Below are 17,727 nucleotides of genomic sequence, written 5' to 3'. Positions count from 1 at the left end.
CATCTTGAAATCTATCATTAAAGAAAGTTCAATCAGAAAAAATATATTCTAATAGGATCATCCTTCAAGCCATGGCATATTTTATTAACAAATTATAAGACCCTCTCGCTCTCGAATCATCTTCAAGACATAAGAAAAAAGCTGTCGACATTTGTACAAATCAATGACGAGCCAGCTGCCTTCAACTTGGAACTGGCGCCTGTTCTGGCCGACTGCCAAATCGGGCACTTGACATGGCCAGAAGCGCTGGCTCAGACCTCGGACCACGGGCCTTGCTCTCGGGCACCCAAGGCACAGTCATTGACAGACGCCGTGTGTGCACTTAAGTGCATTGCATTGCAGGGAGGCCTGTAGCATGTAGGCTGTGTGCAGGGCAGCCCGCCTGAGGACCTCTACCTAATTTTAATTAAATGCTGTAGTTGTAGCAACATAAACGTTCTCGGCTTCTTAGCTGTAAGTGAGCCGGGCGACTCGAGAATTTCAGACCCAACCAGAGTCATATGCAAATTGCCATCAGGCAATAGACTGAAAAAGCAGCAGCTCCCGGTCCTCGCATATGGAACGTATGAAGGGTAATGGACTTCGGGGGCTCTAACAATGCGAAAGCAGAGACCGGTGCAACCGAAGTAAGAAAACAATGAAAAGAGCCGAAACCATGGCCCGGAGCGCAGCAACAGCCATAACAAACAGGCAGCACTGAGAAGGGTAAAAGTGCAGCACTAAGAAATACCACGTAAATAGTTTGTATTTTTAGAAGCACAAATTTTCTGGGAATTTATTACAGAGTTAAAAAAGCGAAGAGATTTAGCAAAAGGGAAAAGTTTCAATTATGACAAAAGTTTCACATTTCTTAAACAAAATCAAATTATTTTTTAATTTAATAAAGAAGACTAAAAACGGCTAAATATCCTGTAATAATTGAAAGTTATTTCTAACTTAGAATAACTTAATTATTAAGCAATTGTAGAGCTTTATCTACATATTTTCTTCATACATAACAGGTGTAAAAGATTATATCAAATATTCCTCTTGTCAAACTCTTGTAGTTTTTGAGCTCACTAAATTTAACTGTCATCTCTACCGCTAACCTTCAGGTATTAAACCAAATATTCAAGCTAGTCTAGTTTAGTTTGCCAATACGTGCTCGTTTTTGCTTTGCAGTCGCGTCTATACCATGAAATCTGTTGTTTGTCTACAGGGTATTTAAAAGAAAGAAATGCTGCTGGGTTTGTTTTAGCTGTTTTGTTTTTTTCCACAATGCATTCATAAGTAAAACAAAGCGAGCGTTGCCAGGGCCAGGTGAGGTTAAGTTTAGTTCTGCCCAAGGGCCAGGACTACGGAATAGTAGAGCTGTTGTCGCTGATAATGCTATAGCTACAGCTCCTGCTGCTGCTGTAGCTGATGCTATTGATGCATCTCCATTCAAGCAGCTGCTTGGTTAAACATCTCCGGGTTTGTATGCTGCGCTCGTTTGTCATTTGCTTTGCTTAACTTGATCGTATCAGAAATTAGTAAGTCAAGCCAGCAGCTGCAGCTGGCTCCCAGCGCCCACCCGCCCCTGCTACCTTTACCTGCCTTTAAGCTGCTTAGCTCCGGCTTCTTGCTACAGCAAGAGCTTGCCTGCTGCTCGCTTGTGCTTCTGTTTGTTTGGCTTTTATTAGACTCATAAATGTGTGTTGGCTTTCGAATATGTTTACCTTTTTTTATTGCTCTCATATCTCTCTACGATATATATTAGCTTTATCGCTTGGCTGGATTTCATTTCAGCAAAAATTTAAACAACAATTTTGCGCTGTTGCTGCAATTAATTGTGAACGCTGTTACTTCTGCTTTTCTTTTTTGGCTAACTCAAGTGAGCAAGCAAAACAGTTTTTGTTTATGATTCCCATTTCATTTAATCAATTAATGAGTAATGTGTGTGTGAGAAGCATTATGACTTCCGCCTGTGTTGCGTAACTTTACCTTTATGCTCTGCTTAATGTGATTAATTTTTTCGTAAATCTGAGAAGAAATTTGAAGTTTTGCATGCAAGCAAATTCGATAGGACACAGAGAGAAGAGTTGCCTCTTGTTAAATGACTATTTTCTAGGGACTTGCTTGAATATCTTAATAAATTAGCCATTTGGGAGCAGAGAAGCGCTGAGTAGGTAGAAGAAAATGTTAGCGATTAGTCAACAGGGTTTTTCTTACTATTATTAATAAGTGCTTCAAGGAAAGCAGGTAGCAAGGCTTCCAGTCGGGAGTACTCCACTAGAAGTAGCCTTGTATTCTGCTCAATGCGTTTTTATATATGCATAACAATCAAGGCATGAACACACACAAATTATCCGATTATGAAATGATTTTAGTGTAACATTTCCTAGAAACCCAAACTCACTTTCAGTTATTACCCGAAAAGTTCCTCAAGGTATATTTAAATACATTTTATCAAACTATATAACTGGGAGTAGAAGGACGCAAGTTCGTTGCAAAGCAAATTAAGAGCTTTGCTTGTTGAAGCAAAGTTAACTAACAATCGAATCAATCAGCTTTAAAGTCTTTAAGTGAAATTGTTTATGGGGAACCAAAATGCGTTAGACAAAATAACATAGACAATGCTGCAGCTGCAGCTGCTGCAACTGCAACTGCTGCATATATGTTTATGTCTAACATGCACTCAAATAGACATAAATATTTATACTTAACGTGCAACCTGTAAACATGGCATATTATTTGCCAGCTGCCGTTGCAGAGTGTACGATCTGGCGTATGAGTAATATGAGTTATGTGTTATACTCGACTTGGCGCAGCTAGCACGCGTTGCGCTTCACTGCTTAAAGCTTTTAGCCAGACCAACTCGCCAAGTCCCAAAGCTCAGCCCAGAACCCTACACCAAACATAGTTTTTAGTGTATTACGCATACGCCCCGTGGGACAAAGCAGTCTTAATGATAGATGGCAGCAGAGCAGATGGGGCATGAGTTGCTGACGGTGGCACACTCACTGCCAAGGGCTTTGCGCGTACAGCATATGAATTAATTTCCAATGCAAATTTTTAGTTACGCTGGCCAGGCAAACACCTTTGCGTCAATGAAATGCAAACAAATAGCGAAAACCAAATACCGAAAGCACGGAAAACCCAAACACAAAGATGACGACGCGTAAACAAGGCCAAACACACATGGCAGCATAAACAGCATAGAAGCAACAACTGTTACAAATATAGAAAATATATCTATATATATGTAGAGAGAGAGACTGGGATATGGAGTGTCTGTGTGTGGGGTGTGGGCGTAACTACGTCTGTGTGAGTGTCTGGCAAATGCCAACAGCTGCTTTTGCCCAGTTAATGATTGAATATGCATGAGATCTGTGTTCGGCGCTTTTTGATGGTTTGGTGTGGGTTGGCTGTGAGGGGTTGTAAATGGGGGCTGATACTGGCAGCAGCTATAGCTACTACAGTTACAGCTACCGCTGCTGGCCTCATTAATTTCTGCCGCTTATCAAATTTGTTTTGCCATTTTATTAATTTTCTTTTCGTTGCTGTTGTTGTTGTATGCGAAAGTTTTTTCCTCTCGCTTTCGTAAATGTTGTTACAGCCACAATATTTACCAGGCCATTAGCGCCATTATTCTAATGAATTGCTATTGAACTCTAATGCCCAAGAATGTTTTCAATACCTTGGCTTTTTCGATGTGCGCTTTGCGCCTGACATTGAGTAACACGCTGTCGTTGGAGCTGTATAGACAGAGACTCTCCACCTCTGCCTAATCCTTTAATACATCTTAAAGCCATACCCTATAAGTTTAAATTGCCAAGAAAGTTTGCGAGTTAATATGAGCAAGCTGAGGTGGGCTTAGTCTGATCTGAAAGGCACTCATAGCTGAAAGCTTGCCAAGCCAAAAATAAAATAGAAATGTCAATTAATAAAATCTATATCATAGACAAGTTGCACGAGTAACTTACATAATAATAATAATAATAATAATATTAATAATTAAAATTGCAAGTGCTGACACTGAACCGTGTTGAGAGCCTGGATTTTGCACAGCTTAAGAACTTGTCTCAGCTTAAGCCTATGCCGCTACAATGGAACGTGGCGACGAGCTTAAAATGTGCTCGGAGGCCTGTCGGAGTTGGGGCAGTTGCAGCAATGCCCTAGAAGCTATTTTCAGGCGATATTACTCCTGTGTACTGAGTACTACATAGAGTTATATCTTATTTTGCTTCAGATAGACCCTATTTAGTGGGGCCAATCGTGGAGCGGTGCATCAACTTAAGCTACCAGGGACAAGAATTACTATTTCAGTACCCACAATAGGCAACATCAAGTAGCATTGCCTTGTATATGCAAGCACATTTCACCATAATTCTAATGCTAATGCTAATGCTAATCATAATGATAATGATAATAATAATGATAATGATAATGCCAATACTAATGCTAATGCTTATGTTAACGCTAATCATAATAATAATAATAATAATGATCCTAATACTAATGCTAATGCTAATGCTAATCATAATTATAATGATAATAATAAAGCTAATGATAATGCTAATACTAATGCTAATGCTTATGCTAATGCTAATGCTAGTGCCAATGCTAATCATAATGCTAATGCTAATGCTAATGCTAATGCTAATGCTAATGCTAATGCTAATGCTAATGCTAATGCTAATGCTAATGCTAATGCTAATGCTAATGCTAATGCTAATGCTAATGCTAATGCTAATGCTAATGCTAATGCTAATGCTAATGCTAATGCTAATGCTAATGCTAATGCTAATGCTAATGCTAATGCTAATGCTAATGCTAATGCTAATGCTAATGCTAATGCTAATGCTAATGCTAATGCTAATGCTAATGCTAATGCTAATGCTAATGCTAATGCTAATGCTAATGCTAATGCTAATGCTAATTTTAATGCTAATGCTAATGCTAATGTCAATGCGAAGCTAATGCTAATGCTAGTGCTAATGCTAATCATAAAGATGTTGATAATGATAATGCTAATGCTAATCATAATAATAATGCTAATCCTAATACTAATGCTAATGCTAATCATAATGATAATGATAATGCTAATGCTAATGCTAAATATGATAGTGATATTATCACATATAACATGAAATTTAAAGGGTATCTGCTAGTCCAACACTCAAAGCAATTCAATTGCTTGTTAATTCTGGCCATTGCTTGGCTAATTAAATCAGCTGCTTGATTTCGTGATTGTTGCCGCGTCGTGGAGGCTTATGCTGCGATTATGCTAAAAAGCTGACAGAGTTTTCTTCTTTTTTTTTGAACTTCAGAGCTCAATGTTAAATGGCAGCCAAGGATGACAATGGTGATGCCTAGCAACTGGTAACTGGCAACAGGCAACAGGCAGCAGACGAATGACAACTGCCAACAGCCAACTGGCAACCGGCAACTACAACAAGCCATAAAAGATGTGTTCTTAGCTGCTGTAAAGCAGTTGCCAATTTAGCATATGCCAAAGAACTGAAAATGTTTGAGTGAGCTAGTTGCAAACTTCAAGTCATATCCCTTATTGTCTCTCTTTCTCCCTCCCTTCTCTTGCCAAACTAGCTCCTAAAAATAACTTGGCTCTAGAGGTGCTGCTGAAAAGTCGAGCATTCATGCTTCAACTTTTGCATATTTCATATGACAAAATTAAATATTTATCTCAAGTGTTCGCTTTTTTTTCATATAAATATTCATTTTGCTTGTCGACAGCTTGGAAGGGTGTACTTTGACTAAACTATTAAAGATGGAGACTTAAAGATTGTTTAAATATATATAAAGGAACTCGAACTCTCAGCAGTGGAATGAGTAATGCTTTTTTGAAAGCTTAAATTCAAACAAAATGAAAGTAGAAATGGAAAAATCAGTTTCAATATTGAATAAGACTTTGGCTATAACATTTTTTCTAGTTAGGTAATTCTGAAAAATTAAAATTTCATACACATTAATCAACAAGCCTCTAACAAGATGCTTTTCTCGTTAGATCATTTCTACTTAAGCGAAAATATTTACTGCTTGAATTATAAAAGACAAACACTTATTTAACTAGGAATTGAATTTTTCTGTCTACATCATATATCTTCTATAATCTATATATTCTTGTCTAGCTGAAAGTCAAAATATCGAAATGTTCTATAAATCTTAGCCAATCATCGAATATCTGTGTATTTCACCTGCTCTTTTCAGTGGATCCAGATAAAAAGTGTGAAAGGTGCATATATATCTAATTTATTAGAGTATTCCATTAGATCTATTTCCTATATATCATTTTAAAGATCTTTGCGGCTATTTATATGTTTTTTAATATATACAATTTTATTTCAATTTCAATAGTTGGCCAGCGGCTGCTTTACACTGAAAGTTTTTCAAACAACAATTCAATTTTTTATTATAATCCAACTTGAATCAATAAACAGAGCATTGCTCAGTCGTTTTGGGCTATTCACATTACTTTAGCTTGCCTTTGCTCAGCTCTTGGCATATTTTAATTGAAAGTTTTCTATTGTATTTGTTAAATTGCTGCGTGATATATATGTACATAAATATATATCTAGACAGTTGTTAAATTTAATTGCGTATCTTTGAACTTTGACCTTCGAATATGAATATTCTTTTGGCCAAGTTTGTTTTCCATTGAGCCCAAGTCTATCCGTTTATATATTGGGCGCTTTTTTGGAGCACTTTCAATTTTAATTACACAAATATATATATTTCTGGCTTGTGTTTGAGGTAGGGCGCAGCACGGCAGGGTGGGGCAGGTTGGTGTTGGTCTGCTGGCAAAAGTAGCGCAGTGGGTGGCATGAGTTTTCAACAATGGGAAAATACTTTGAATGGCATTCCAATTGGTTGAACAGCGAAAGTGTTGCAAAACGTTTCGTTCAGTGACTAATCTTGAGTTTCCACGAAATGTCGAGCAAAATGAGGAAAATTGTGGCACAGCCCGCCCTCAGCAGCTACCCGTGTAATATAATAGCTACTTGACTGACTGTTTTCGCTTCATAATACGCGTTCTTTAAGTGTAAAGGAGTATATTGGCTTGTGGGGCTTGCTAGAGATTTGAAATTTTGTATCTCAGCAGGGCGTAGTTTGACAACAACTGTAACACTTGTCAAATACAGTTCCACAGAGCTGCTTTAGCTCTTCATCTTAAGTGATTAATTCAGGCTCGTAAAGGTTCTTCTCAGCTTGTTTTTATGGGCATACTTAGCTGTTGGCTGTGGACTCAAAGTGCATTGATTAGCTCAAATGGCTTGAATAATTTTAGCACTTAAACGAGTATTATGCAGTCGATCATATGTCAATATTTGTACCTGTCATTTTTTTGCTTTTTCGATTTTCTTATTCAATTTTCACTTGTTTTTCTCGCTTTTTGGCAACAAAACAATTTGTTTATAGCGCGTTGTTTTTGACATATTTATGCCGGCGGCCGGCACTTGAGCATACACGTAACCACCTCCCCACAGTCGATCCCTATATATATATATATATACATATATATATATGTGCAGAGTAGCTAAAAACAAAAGGTAGGCAAACTGTTTTGAGACTTCAAACTCTGCCCCAATAATGCGGCCAAAAAAGCAAAAGAAAATTAAAAAAGGAGGAAAAACTTCTGCTCCTTTGCCTTTGCCTTTGCATTGTTTGTTTGTTGTTCGTTGATGTTTTTGTTGTTGTCTGTGGCACAGTTTACTGTTATGCGCTTCAAGAAAGTCGTTATGGAAAAGTGCTCAGACTTAGGCGTCCATAAAACCGAAGAGTCGCGGCTTTAGGTTTATAAATGTGCATGGGCATATGTTGAGCACGCAGCAAATCTCAATTTAGCTACTTTAATTGCTGTCTATGGCGCCTAGGTAAAGTAAATTAACTAGAAGTAGACGAACTGAAGCTGCTGCTTTAGTTCATTGCCATTTAAGGTGAATAACAGTTCATTATATTGGATTAGATTTCGCTTTCAAATAGTTTCTAATTAAGAAACTTGATTATTGCAGGCGGCGGCAGCGGCAGCAGTGTCTAGAGCCTTGTTAGACATAAATAACTTTAATAATTAGAGGAAATTGCTTAAGCGACTAGAAAATACTGTTGATAAACTCTGACTATAGTTCGAACGCCTTAAATTGACATAATATTGGCTTAATTCTCAATTTTATATCGAATGTAGCAACATTTTGAAGAACTTGACAAAACATTCTTCCAAGTTCAATAAATTTTGGGGTACGCAAAATAAACTAATTAGACTCAGCAGCTTGAATAAAAGCTAGAGCTATCAAATTGAATTAAGAACTCAGATTTCGTATATGGTATACCTCCACACGCCCACTTCCCGCAATATTTGGCCAATAGGCACATAGAGATGTCATAATCAAGCTCTGAACTGAGACAGTCCAACTAGAACAATCACTTTTAACAATTATTTGCCGATAACCCAGCCCCCAGCGCATGAAAGAGTTCACGGTAGCTCCAAGTCGAGCACTCTCCACAGTTCTCAAGCTCGACTATGTTTCATAGCTCCCTTCACAACTTGAACTTTATCTTCATTGCAATTATTAGCTCCTACTTAATTTACATTTTAGATTTCTTATTTCAGTTACAAGCTTAATTTCATATTTATTTTTAGAGCTGCTTCAGCTTTTCTTTTTACAGGTTACAAAATTTCACTTAGCCATTTTTGTGTTTTTGTTGTTACTCTTAAAGCCCTAGCTGAGAACCTGTAAACTGTAAACTGAAAACTGAACGGCCCAACCTGTGCCGAGTTTTCCATTGAGCTCTGAGCTGCCGCTTTAAGCCTCTCCCCCGCGCTCTGTCGCCTCTTCTCTTGCAGTGGAAACCCAATCAAACAGCTCTGCCTCCCTTCGCCCTGCCCCCACCTCGTCTATATCTTGTGCCTCGCGTGTTTGGCGCGCATTTCGCGAAGACTTAAGTGGGCCGGCCTCAAATGTACATACGTTACGTTACGTTACGTTATTTGGCCTTACGCGACGTTAGAAATTGTTCCGTTATACTTTTTGGCGTAGGCGTGGGCGTTTTTGTTCTTGTTTGCTCAGTTGTTACGGTTGTTGTTGCTGGGCCTCTTTTCCTTCTTGTCACTTTTGGGCCGAAATCGAATTTATTGTTTTAATGCCATTTCAGTCACTGCCTCTCAAACCAGCAAAAACCAGAAAAATTGGCAATTTGTTTGGAAATTAGCGCGCTTCTTTAGCATGTAAAATGAAAATCAATTTCCCACAAAAAACCATGCTCTATACACTTGGCAAAAAAGTAATGAAGTGACGAAGTATAAAGATTTAGTTGAGAAAGTTATAAATGAATCTCTCTCTCGCTCTCGCACAGTATCTCCCTTATTCTCTTATTCTTACTCTCTCTACCCCTCTCACTCGAATCACACCTAGAGAAATTTACCAAGAAATAATCTTTGCTTAAGTATCTTCAACTCTTTGGAGAATAAAAACCTTTAAAAGAAAAGCCCTGAGAATTTCTAACTTTCAAACTTTGTGGCTAAAGAAAACGCATTTTATTTTTAAAGAATTTTAATGGTAAATTAACAGCGACAGCAAGCTAAACATCTACCTTAAAGCTAAGCAGAGAATCAGCACAAATCTTATATTATGTTAAATAAAATTTCTATAATTCTGGACTTAGATTATAAAATAAAAATATAAGAAAAATATATATTACATATCGAACATATATTAAATATATTCTATATTCCAAGTTCAAGCAAAATATATATTTAATTTATTTTTATCTTTGCTAAGCAGTCGAGTTTTCCTTGAGTGTAGCTACTCTATATTATACACAAATACTTACAATAATTTCCTCTATACACTTGCAGCATGAGTGCCACTGGCAACGGCAACAGCAACAGCAGCGCCATCAATACTACCGCCACCACCACTAGCACCGCCACGACTGGCAACACCGTCACCAATCCAGCATCGACGCACATTTTTCGTTCGCTGTCGTCGGAGAGCCAGAAACGGGAATGGTCGAAACGTCTCTCATTGCGTGGCATGCGACATGGCGCTGGAGCCGTAGGTGGCAGTCTGGCTGCCAGCAAGGAGGTAAGCAAGTGGACAACCACTAAAACCACAATCCAATGCCACAAGCTATTCCAATTGCAGGAAACGGCGGGAGTGGGAGTGGGCGGAGCAGTCGGCGGAGCGGGCAAACATCGCAAATTCTTTAGTCGCTCCGCATCACTGAAGCAGGCGGGCAGCGGTGCCGGCAGCACGCAAGCCTCGATGGAATTGCATGTACCTGGGCACTCATCCGCAGCTGGCTCACCATCTGGACTGGCGCATCCGCTGACACAGCCATCGACGCCAAAGAAATCCAATTGGGAGGTGATCGAACATTTCAATACCAGCGCCAAGGGAGGCAAAGCAATGGTTAGCAGCAGCCTGATTGCGGTAAGCAGATTGGATTGAGAGTGGGAGCGAGGGGTGGGTGTGCTAGTGGGAGTAGGATTCGTTGCTTTCTGGCTTTGGCATCAATTAATTTGCCCGCCTAATGGACAGGCAAGACCCAACTGACTGTACGATTTAAATATTTAATTCGATTTGGCCATAAGACAAATTAAAATACAATTTCATTGGCAAAAAGGGAGAGCTAAATGATGCAGGGAGGGCTAAGTGAAGGAGTCAATGGCGAGGATGTAAAGGAGGCTTATAGAGAGGTCTGGAAACGTAGGCAAGGGAATTGTATTGAGTCTCAGCATTTATGCTAAAAGTTTATGCATTGTTAGACGCAGCTTTGAAGCTGCTTTTGTTGTTGTCTTTCTTAACAACACTTGAGAAAAAGTTAACACCTTTAGCTGAGGCTAACAAGCCTGCACACACACACACACATACTACGACACACGCATCAAAACTCACATGGAAAGTGGAATATTGTCTGCATGCACAAGGGTCCACTTTACAATATTGAGCATGTGTGTTGGCGTCTACAGTAGTAACAAACTTGAGTGAACGTATATTCCATATTTCAATTCATTTTCAATATTAGTCATATATTCTATTAATATGGAATGTATAAAATACATTTGCTAAAAAATGTGTACAGATCATCCAAGTTGAAAAGCAGCTGAAAGCATATCTGATATGAAATATGAATATAATATATATAACAAATATGAATATAGTATATATAGCACATAGCTTATAGTATATATGTTATAGAATTTAAGACTTTCAAGACTAATATGCTTCGAATTTCTCTTAATTCCAAGAGAAGCAATTTTGATAAAATATTGCAGGATATTATTCAGTCGGATACTTTTCAGTACTTTGCAGCAGCTTGCATATCTCAAAATCTTAACATAATTGATAGGAATAAAAAAATTGGGTACTTGAGAAGCCAACTAGTCGCTGGTAGGATATATATTGGTTCTATGTGTTATAATTTCCACCAAGGCTTAATCAGTTTTGACGGAGAAGTTTTGACTATTTGTAATAATAAAATTGTGGCCAGATATGTATCAGATACTTCCAACTAGAGCAAGCTCAACAGTTGAAGGCATTAATTGCCATAATTCAACAGTTAAAGTTCAAAATATAAAAGAATTAACTTAACGCTAGGTAAAGGGTAATTGACAGTCGGATATTCCACACTAGCTGGCAGTAGTTAGCTGCTAGAGCTAGCGCCAAGACATTTCTAACTTTAGTTTTTATAAAAATAAATAGTAGATGTAGTAGATAGTAGATAGATAGATAAGGGATAATAGAATTTCTACCAGATAAAAATAGGAGCTGTTCGAGTATTCACTGTATTTGAATTTGCGTTCAGTGCTCGCCAGAGCTGTCGAGAGTCAATTGAAAATGTTTATGGCACGAAGCAGCGTAAAGCGACGGCAATTGAGAGAGTGTGTGTGTGGGCGTGGCACGCCAAATGGGCGGCAATTTATTTAAAGATGCCTCGTGGAATAGAACTGAACTGAAAAACGAAGCAGTTTAACAGTAGCTGAAGCTTAAATGGAATGTATGGGACGTATACTTAATATTTGTTAAGCATGCAGCTTACTCTAATGAAACCGTATATTTTATTGCCATAGTTATCTTTCATATTTATTACAGGCTGGCATCACGCGCTGCAACATTGACGAGTCGATTGATTCAACCAACTCGAGCTCCACCTGCCACAGTCCGATGATCTATCAACGGGACGAGGCACAGCTGCTGCAGCAGCAATGTGAGTAGCACTAGAATAACAAAACGTAGCTAACGCTGAGCATGTAATGAGACGCCCTGGACATGGCTAATCAAAATGCCAACACATATGTTAGCCTGATCGAATAGCTGACTCGAATCGCACAACTTGATTGTCATTGTCGTCGTATTGCATTTGACGAGACAGCTTCTCAGCTTCAGTTATCCAATATTTAGACAGCCTGGCCTCTGCGGGCTGCGGTAGGTAGCTGCCTGCTTGGTAGGTGGCCTTGTCTGTCAGTTTTATATGTCTTACTCTGTCTCTTTTACTCTATTATGCTCGCTCAAGTAGTGAAACGGGTATACGGGCTTCTTCAGCTTAAGCTCTAGAGTGAACAAATTTTGAGTGAAGAGCACATTGAGCTAAGAAGTTTCTGTCTAAGTATATCTGGTCTATGTAGAATAATTCAATTTCTCCACTGCAAAAGCTAGAGTATTCAAATGTGAACAACAATTGATGAGCCTGTAAGTAAATTAGATTGGGTTGACCAAATTTGGGAATAAATAGGGCAAAAAGCTTCGCTTTAGTTTCATTTAAATATTCGTTGCCCAAAGCCTAACGTGTATCTCAGTTTTAGAATTGGAGTGACCAAAATTTACTTAGTCCAACTTAAGGTGAACAAATTTTTAAATAAAAAAAGATTTTTCGCTTTTAGCTGGCCCAAGTGAGATTTTGACTCTATAAATCAATAGCTAAGCTACATAGAGGTAATAATTTCAGTGATGGGGTGACCATATATTTTAAAATTTTCATTTAAACTATACATCAATCTTTGACAATCACTGTTCGCCGTGTACAACACACGTATTACGTCGTTACACACAGAAAACACGTAATATACAGTCGTTAACACCCGTTCGCTGCAAGATTCTCATTTATTTTCTATGAAGCGGCCACAGTGGCATATTGAATAGGGCGAAAAGCTGGCAAAGAACGTGGCTCATGTTTTTGATATGGTAAACTCGTGTATATATGTGTGTATATGCACAGAGATTTCTATAGAAATTTACATAATCACGTTTGGCATTTATTTATTGATGCATGAGAATGTACACAAAAAACATATAAGAAAATATACGCATTGTTGTGCGTGTGTGTGTGTGTGTGTGTTCGGTTTTATGGGGGTCAGTCAGAAACGATTTTACAACATTTTATGGCATTGTGCAATGCATTCAAAACGAGCTACAACAATGTGAAAGGCAAAAGGACGATAAGCGAATCCATTTTGCCAATGCATATCAGGATTGTGCTGCAGCCACAAGTTGCAAGTTGCCAGTTGCCAATTGCCAGCTATCCATATACCAAAACACATGTAAATTTATATATTTAACAATGCCAAACGCAGCTCTCGCTCAGCGGTAAAGCATTATTAACTGTGAATGTGGCAATCGAAAATCTCATCAGAATGCAATTTGAAAAATTTCTATTTCAATTCACAATTGCTGGCATGTAATAAAACCATTGTGAAAACAAATAACTATGTATTTATATATATAAATATGTATAAATGCATGTACGATTGTTGTTATCCGTTAGCTTTGTTAGCCAATTACAGCAAACAGAAATTACAAATATTTCATTTCCATTTTCATTTCATGCACATTTGACACATGACTGAAGCTCAAATGCTAATTATTCTTGGCAATAATGTAATTGTGTAATTAGCTTGAAGTTGAAGGAGTGAACGTTTGACTTTCTCTTTGAAAATCCATTAAATGTTAAGGATTTCCGGCTAACGACTTTGAAGTATGCAATTAATCCTCTTAGAATTTGAAATTATTGAAAATATTAAAAAAAAACATTTATAAATTTTAGGGGATAAGATTAAGTGAATGTATTTGAAGTATAAAATAGCTGAGATTGCTGAGTTAGTAAAGGGTTTCTTAAAAAGCCACCTATCCTAGATCTAAAATGTGAAAGAGTTTTCCTAATTAATACTCTACATTCTACCCTACTTATCTTTAGGTATCAAACTCTTTTAGTAGTTGCTCAAGATATCACTTAATATTTGTAAATGCATGTTTATGCCTTTGTAGTTCAAGTTCAACGGTTCAAAGTTAATTTTATATAACTTTGTGTAATTAGAACTAGTGCATTTAAGAACTCTATCAGAGTAAGTACCAAGTCTAGTTTAAATTTTTTTTAGTTTGTCACTGATCTACGCGCAATAGCGTTTATAAATGCCTGAGTATCATTTATACATCAATAATAACTCTCAAAGTAGCAATTTAAGTGAATCATCAAACTGAACTAGTTTCTCGAATTTCATTGAAACAACAGCTAACTGAACTAGTGGTGAAATGAGCGATTAGCTAAGAGCTCCCGTCAAATTGAGCCTGCATCTACAGCTCATTGAGACCACTTCCATTTAAGATCACGCTAACTAAATCCATCTATATCTAAAAAGTGAATCTTGAAGTACAAACTCAGGTTCACAAAACAATGACGACAGCTAGGCTCTAAGCTCTAGTTCATTCGAACCACTTGCGACAACTAAGACTTGAACTAACTCCCTCTTCCCCTCTCTTCTCTCTCTCTCTCCCTCTCTCGCTCTATCTGCTTTCCTTCAGCCGATGCAGCCGATGGCCGAAGCAATGTGGAAGCGAACAATCCAAGCACCACGGGCATTCAGGCGGGCAGTCCAAGCATCTCATTTTGGTATCGTTTGAATCGCATCATTTTGCGTCTCTGCTCGACGCATCAGTTCAAGAATCTGCAGGTAAGCAGCTTACATTCCAAATATATATTTGACCAAGCTACCAAATGGAAATTGACAACTCAATGCCGAGGCTCAAAATTTACATTTTCGCTTGAAAGAGCTGAAAGTCCTCACGATTTCCATTTGTTTGTCGTCCGTTTGCCAGGTGGAAATGCTCTATCAGCGTTATTTTCTACGAATGAATCAAAGTAATACGACGCACATTCTGGGCCTATTGCTAACGTTGATTTTGGCATTATCCTGCACCCAGCTGGTGTACACCACGCTCCAGTTACGTCGCAGCCAACCGGCCACAGGGCTGACATCCGCAACGATTCGATTGGCGGCTCAGCAGCTCGACTCGAATGCCACGAACAGCGAAAATGTTACGCACTTTATGACGGCCACAGCAACAGCTGCACCTGCAGCACCGCCAACAGCACCACCATCACCACCCTCGCCACAGCCTGCAAAGCAAATGAGCCATCATCGGCGTTTGGTTTCCATTGACAGTCTGGCAGCGCTGAACACTGTGCAAATTCCAAATGGCATTCGCCGCAACGCTAATGCGGCACAGCGGACAGCAGTTGCCGCCAAGCGAGGGCAGCAGTGGCTGGGACGTCGGCAAAAGCGTAAGCATTATCGACGCCTACACAAGCATCGCTACAAACAGCATCAGCATCAGCATCGTGCCAGGTGAGTGGGCAGCAGCGTTGCCACCTTTTTTATAGGCAATTGTTAATCAGACTTGGCAGGTTTATTTGCAAGTTGAGCGTTCTAAGAGTCTAGTGTTATTTACGGGGCAACTTTTCTTTATGATTTTGAAGCAAAGCCTCGGAGCTGGAATTTAGTATAAAATATGATAACGTTTCTTTGTGAATGTGAAGCTTTATTATACACTATAATAACTAATGCATATTTATTGTTTTGGTATTCAACAAGTATTTTGATGGTACAGTTCATGAACCGTTAGTAATAGAGTTGCCACCTATTTAAAAAAAAGTTTATTTGCAAGCAATTCTGATTTTAATTGTCACATAACTTTACCTTTAATTATTTTCGATATTTGGGTAACAAAAAATTAGGAAAGAGTTGTCACCTATTTTAATGTAACATTTCTGATTGAAAGGACAAAACTTATAATTTCAGAAAGTTATACATCTATTTTAGCAATTTGATTGTTTAATTGAGTTATATTTGGTAACAAATTAAAATATTTAAGAACAGAGTTGCCAACATTTTATTGATAGTTGCTTATGCTTAAGCTTCAAAATGAAAATTCTAACTTCAAATTGAATTAATACTACAAAATGAAATGTGTTATGTTTCGTTATCGTTATCGATTAACTGCAAAATTCTCAAATTAACGTAGGCTGAATTAATGAAGTAGTCCATATTTACTTATTATCAAAAATCAATATATTTTAAAGTGATAACAGAATTGAACTTTAAATAAAACAATGTTAAACTACACTTGTGATCGATAAATTTATCGATAATTTGAAATATTAAAGCCTAGACTTGATTCTGTATGCAAAAATGTTTCCACTAAAAGAGACTTACTACGCACAGTTTAGATAAAATTGATTATTCCTTATCAATATTGAAGCTTAGTGAAATGCTTGTCGAACGCTTGGCAACACTGGCTACAATCAATTGCAGGCCTCACAGCTGGTTAGCTGGCAGGTGGCACCAGGAAGTGCCTGGCGCTTTACTCAGTTAGCGGTTGGCTTTGGCATTTTGACAGGCGCGTTATGCAAACAACTGCCAACTGCCAGCAGCGAGTCCAGACACGCATTACGCATACGCCTCTTTGACCTGACAGGCCTCCAAATTCAATCTGCGCCCATAAAAGTGTGCTACGCCGCTCTTTACGCGTTCAAATGGGGTTTTCTGTGAAGTTAAATTTAGAATTGGCCAATTTTCAATAACAAATCGCAGCCGAGACAAGAAATTGCCAACAATAAAGCAAACAAACAGACAAACAAAAAGCCACGCAAAATATTTGTAAAGCAATAAACAAAGTCAACAAATACATCAATAAAAATGCGCGTAACTTGGACCACATGCGAGTTGAGGAATTTCCATCTCGATTCGATTTATATTTGTATATATATATGTGTGTGTGTTATATATATATTTATTCGAGCCATCAAGATGGATAGTGTTGCGTTGTGTTTGCATTGAGTTGGGCCAAGCTAATGCCAGACTTATTGATATGCGTATAGAAATTGTTTTTTATGCCCGTTCGGCGTGAGAAAGTGGGGTTTCTTTGTTTGTTTGTCTGAGTGAAAGTTAGGGACTTAACATTTTTGTATGTGCTCATATACAGCTGATTACATTTGGAATTTCGAGAGCCAGTTACTCTTTATTTTTAAAGCTGATGTATTCTTTCTTGCTGATGTATTCTATAAAGATTCATGCATTTGTTGCTAAAACAATCTTATAGTTAGGTACTTCGAATATATTGCTAAGATGATATAGCAAAACTAGATATATTTTAAATCTGTCCCAACCATATAACACAGTCAAGAAAATGTATTTAATCGAAATAAATTTAGCTATGGATCATAGAATAATACTAGATATATCTGTCATAATATAGAGGCTAGTTAGAAGCTATAAATTTACAACATTTACTTATAGAGTCATTGAAGTCCTACTCTAATAATGAGATTAAATGATATATCTAAGGCTAAAGTCAAACATTATTACAGACTTCTTACTAAGCCTCCTCTCTATATATCATGATCGAAATGATAGACACTGTATACGAGCCCCAACCACTATTAATTCGAACAGCATGTTTTTTTTGCAGTGCGCAA

General features: G+C 37.9%; 1 protein-coding gene across 4 annotated transcripts in view; it reads left to right on the top strand.

Annotated features, from left to right (window-relative positions):
* The window catches only part of LOC111604680 (adenylate cyclase type 6), a 46,963-nt gene that overhangs the window by 8,184 nt on the left and 21,052 nt on the right, over positions 1 to 17,727 (top strand). For all 4 annotated transcript variants that reach the window (XM_023322842.2, XM_023322844.2, XM_023322845.2 and 1 more), the window contains exons 3-7: positions 9,833 to 10,061; positions 10,122 to 10,409; positions 12,072 to 12,186; positions 14,775 to 14,923; positions 15,069 to 15,598. In XM_023322842.2, coding sequence (XP_023178610.2) covers positions 9,834 to 10,061; positions 10,122 to 10,409; positions 12,072 to 12,186; positions 14,775 to 14,923; positions 15,069 to 15,598 — 1,310 coding nt within the window. In that variant the 5' untranslated portion in view covers position 9,833. The remainder of the gene's footprint in view (positions 1 to 9,832; positions 10,062 to 10,121; positions 10,410 to 12,071; positions 12,187 to 14,774; positions 14,924 to 15,068; positions 15,599 to 17,727) is intronic.

The sequence above is a fragment of the Drosophila hydei genome, unplaced genomic scaffold, assembly GCF_003285905.1.
Source record: "Drosophila hydei strain 15085-1641.00,03,60 unplaced genomic scaffold, DhydRS2 tig00000283-arrow-arrow-pilon, whole genome shotgun sequence".
Lineage (NCBI taxonomy): Eukaryota > Metazoa > Arthropoda > Insecta > Diptera > Drosophilidae > Drosophila > Drosophila hydei.
The sequence above is the reverse complement of the archived record's forward strand: the minus strand, read 5'-3'. Positions and strand labels throughout refer to the sequence as shown.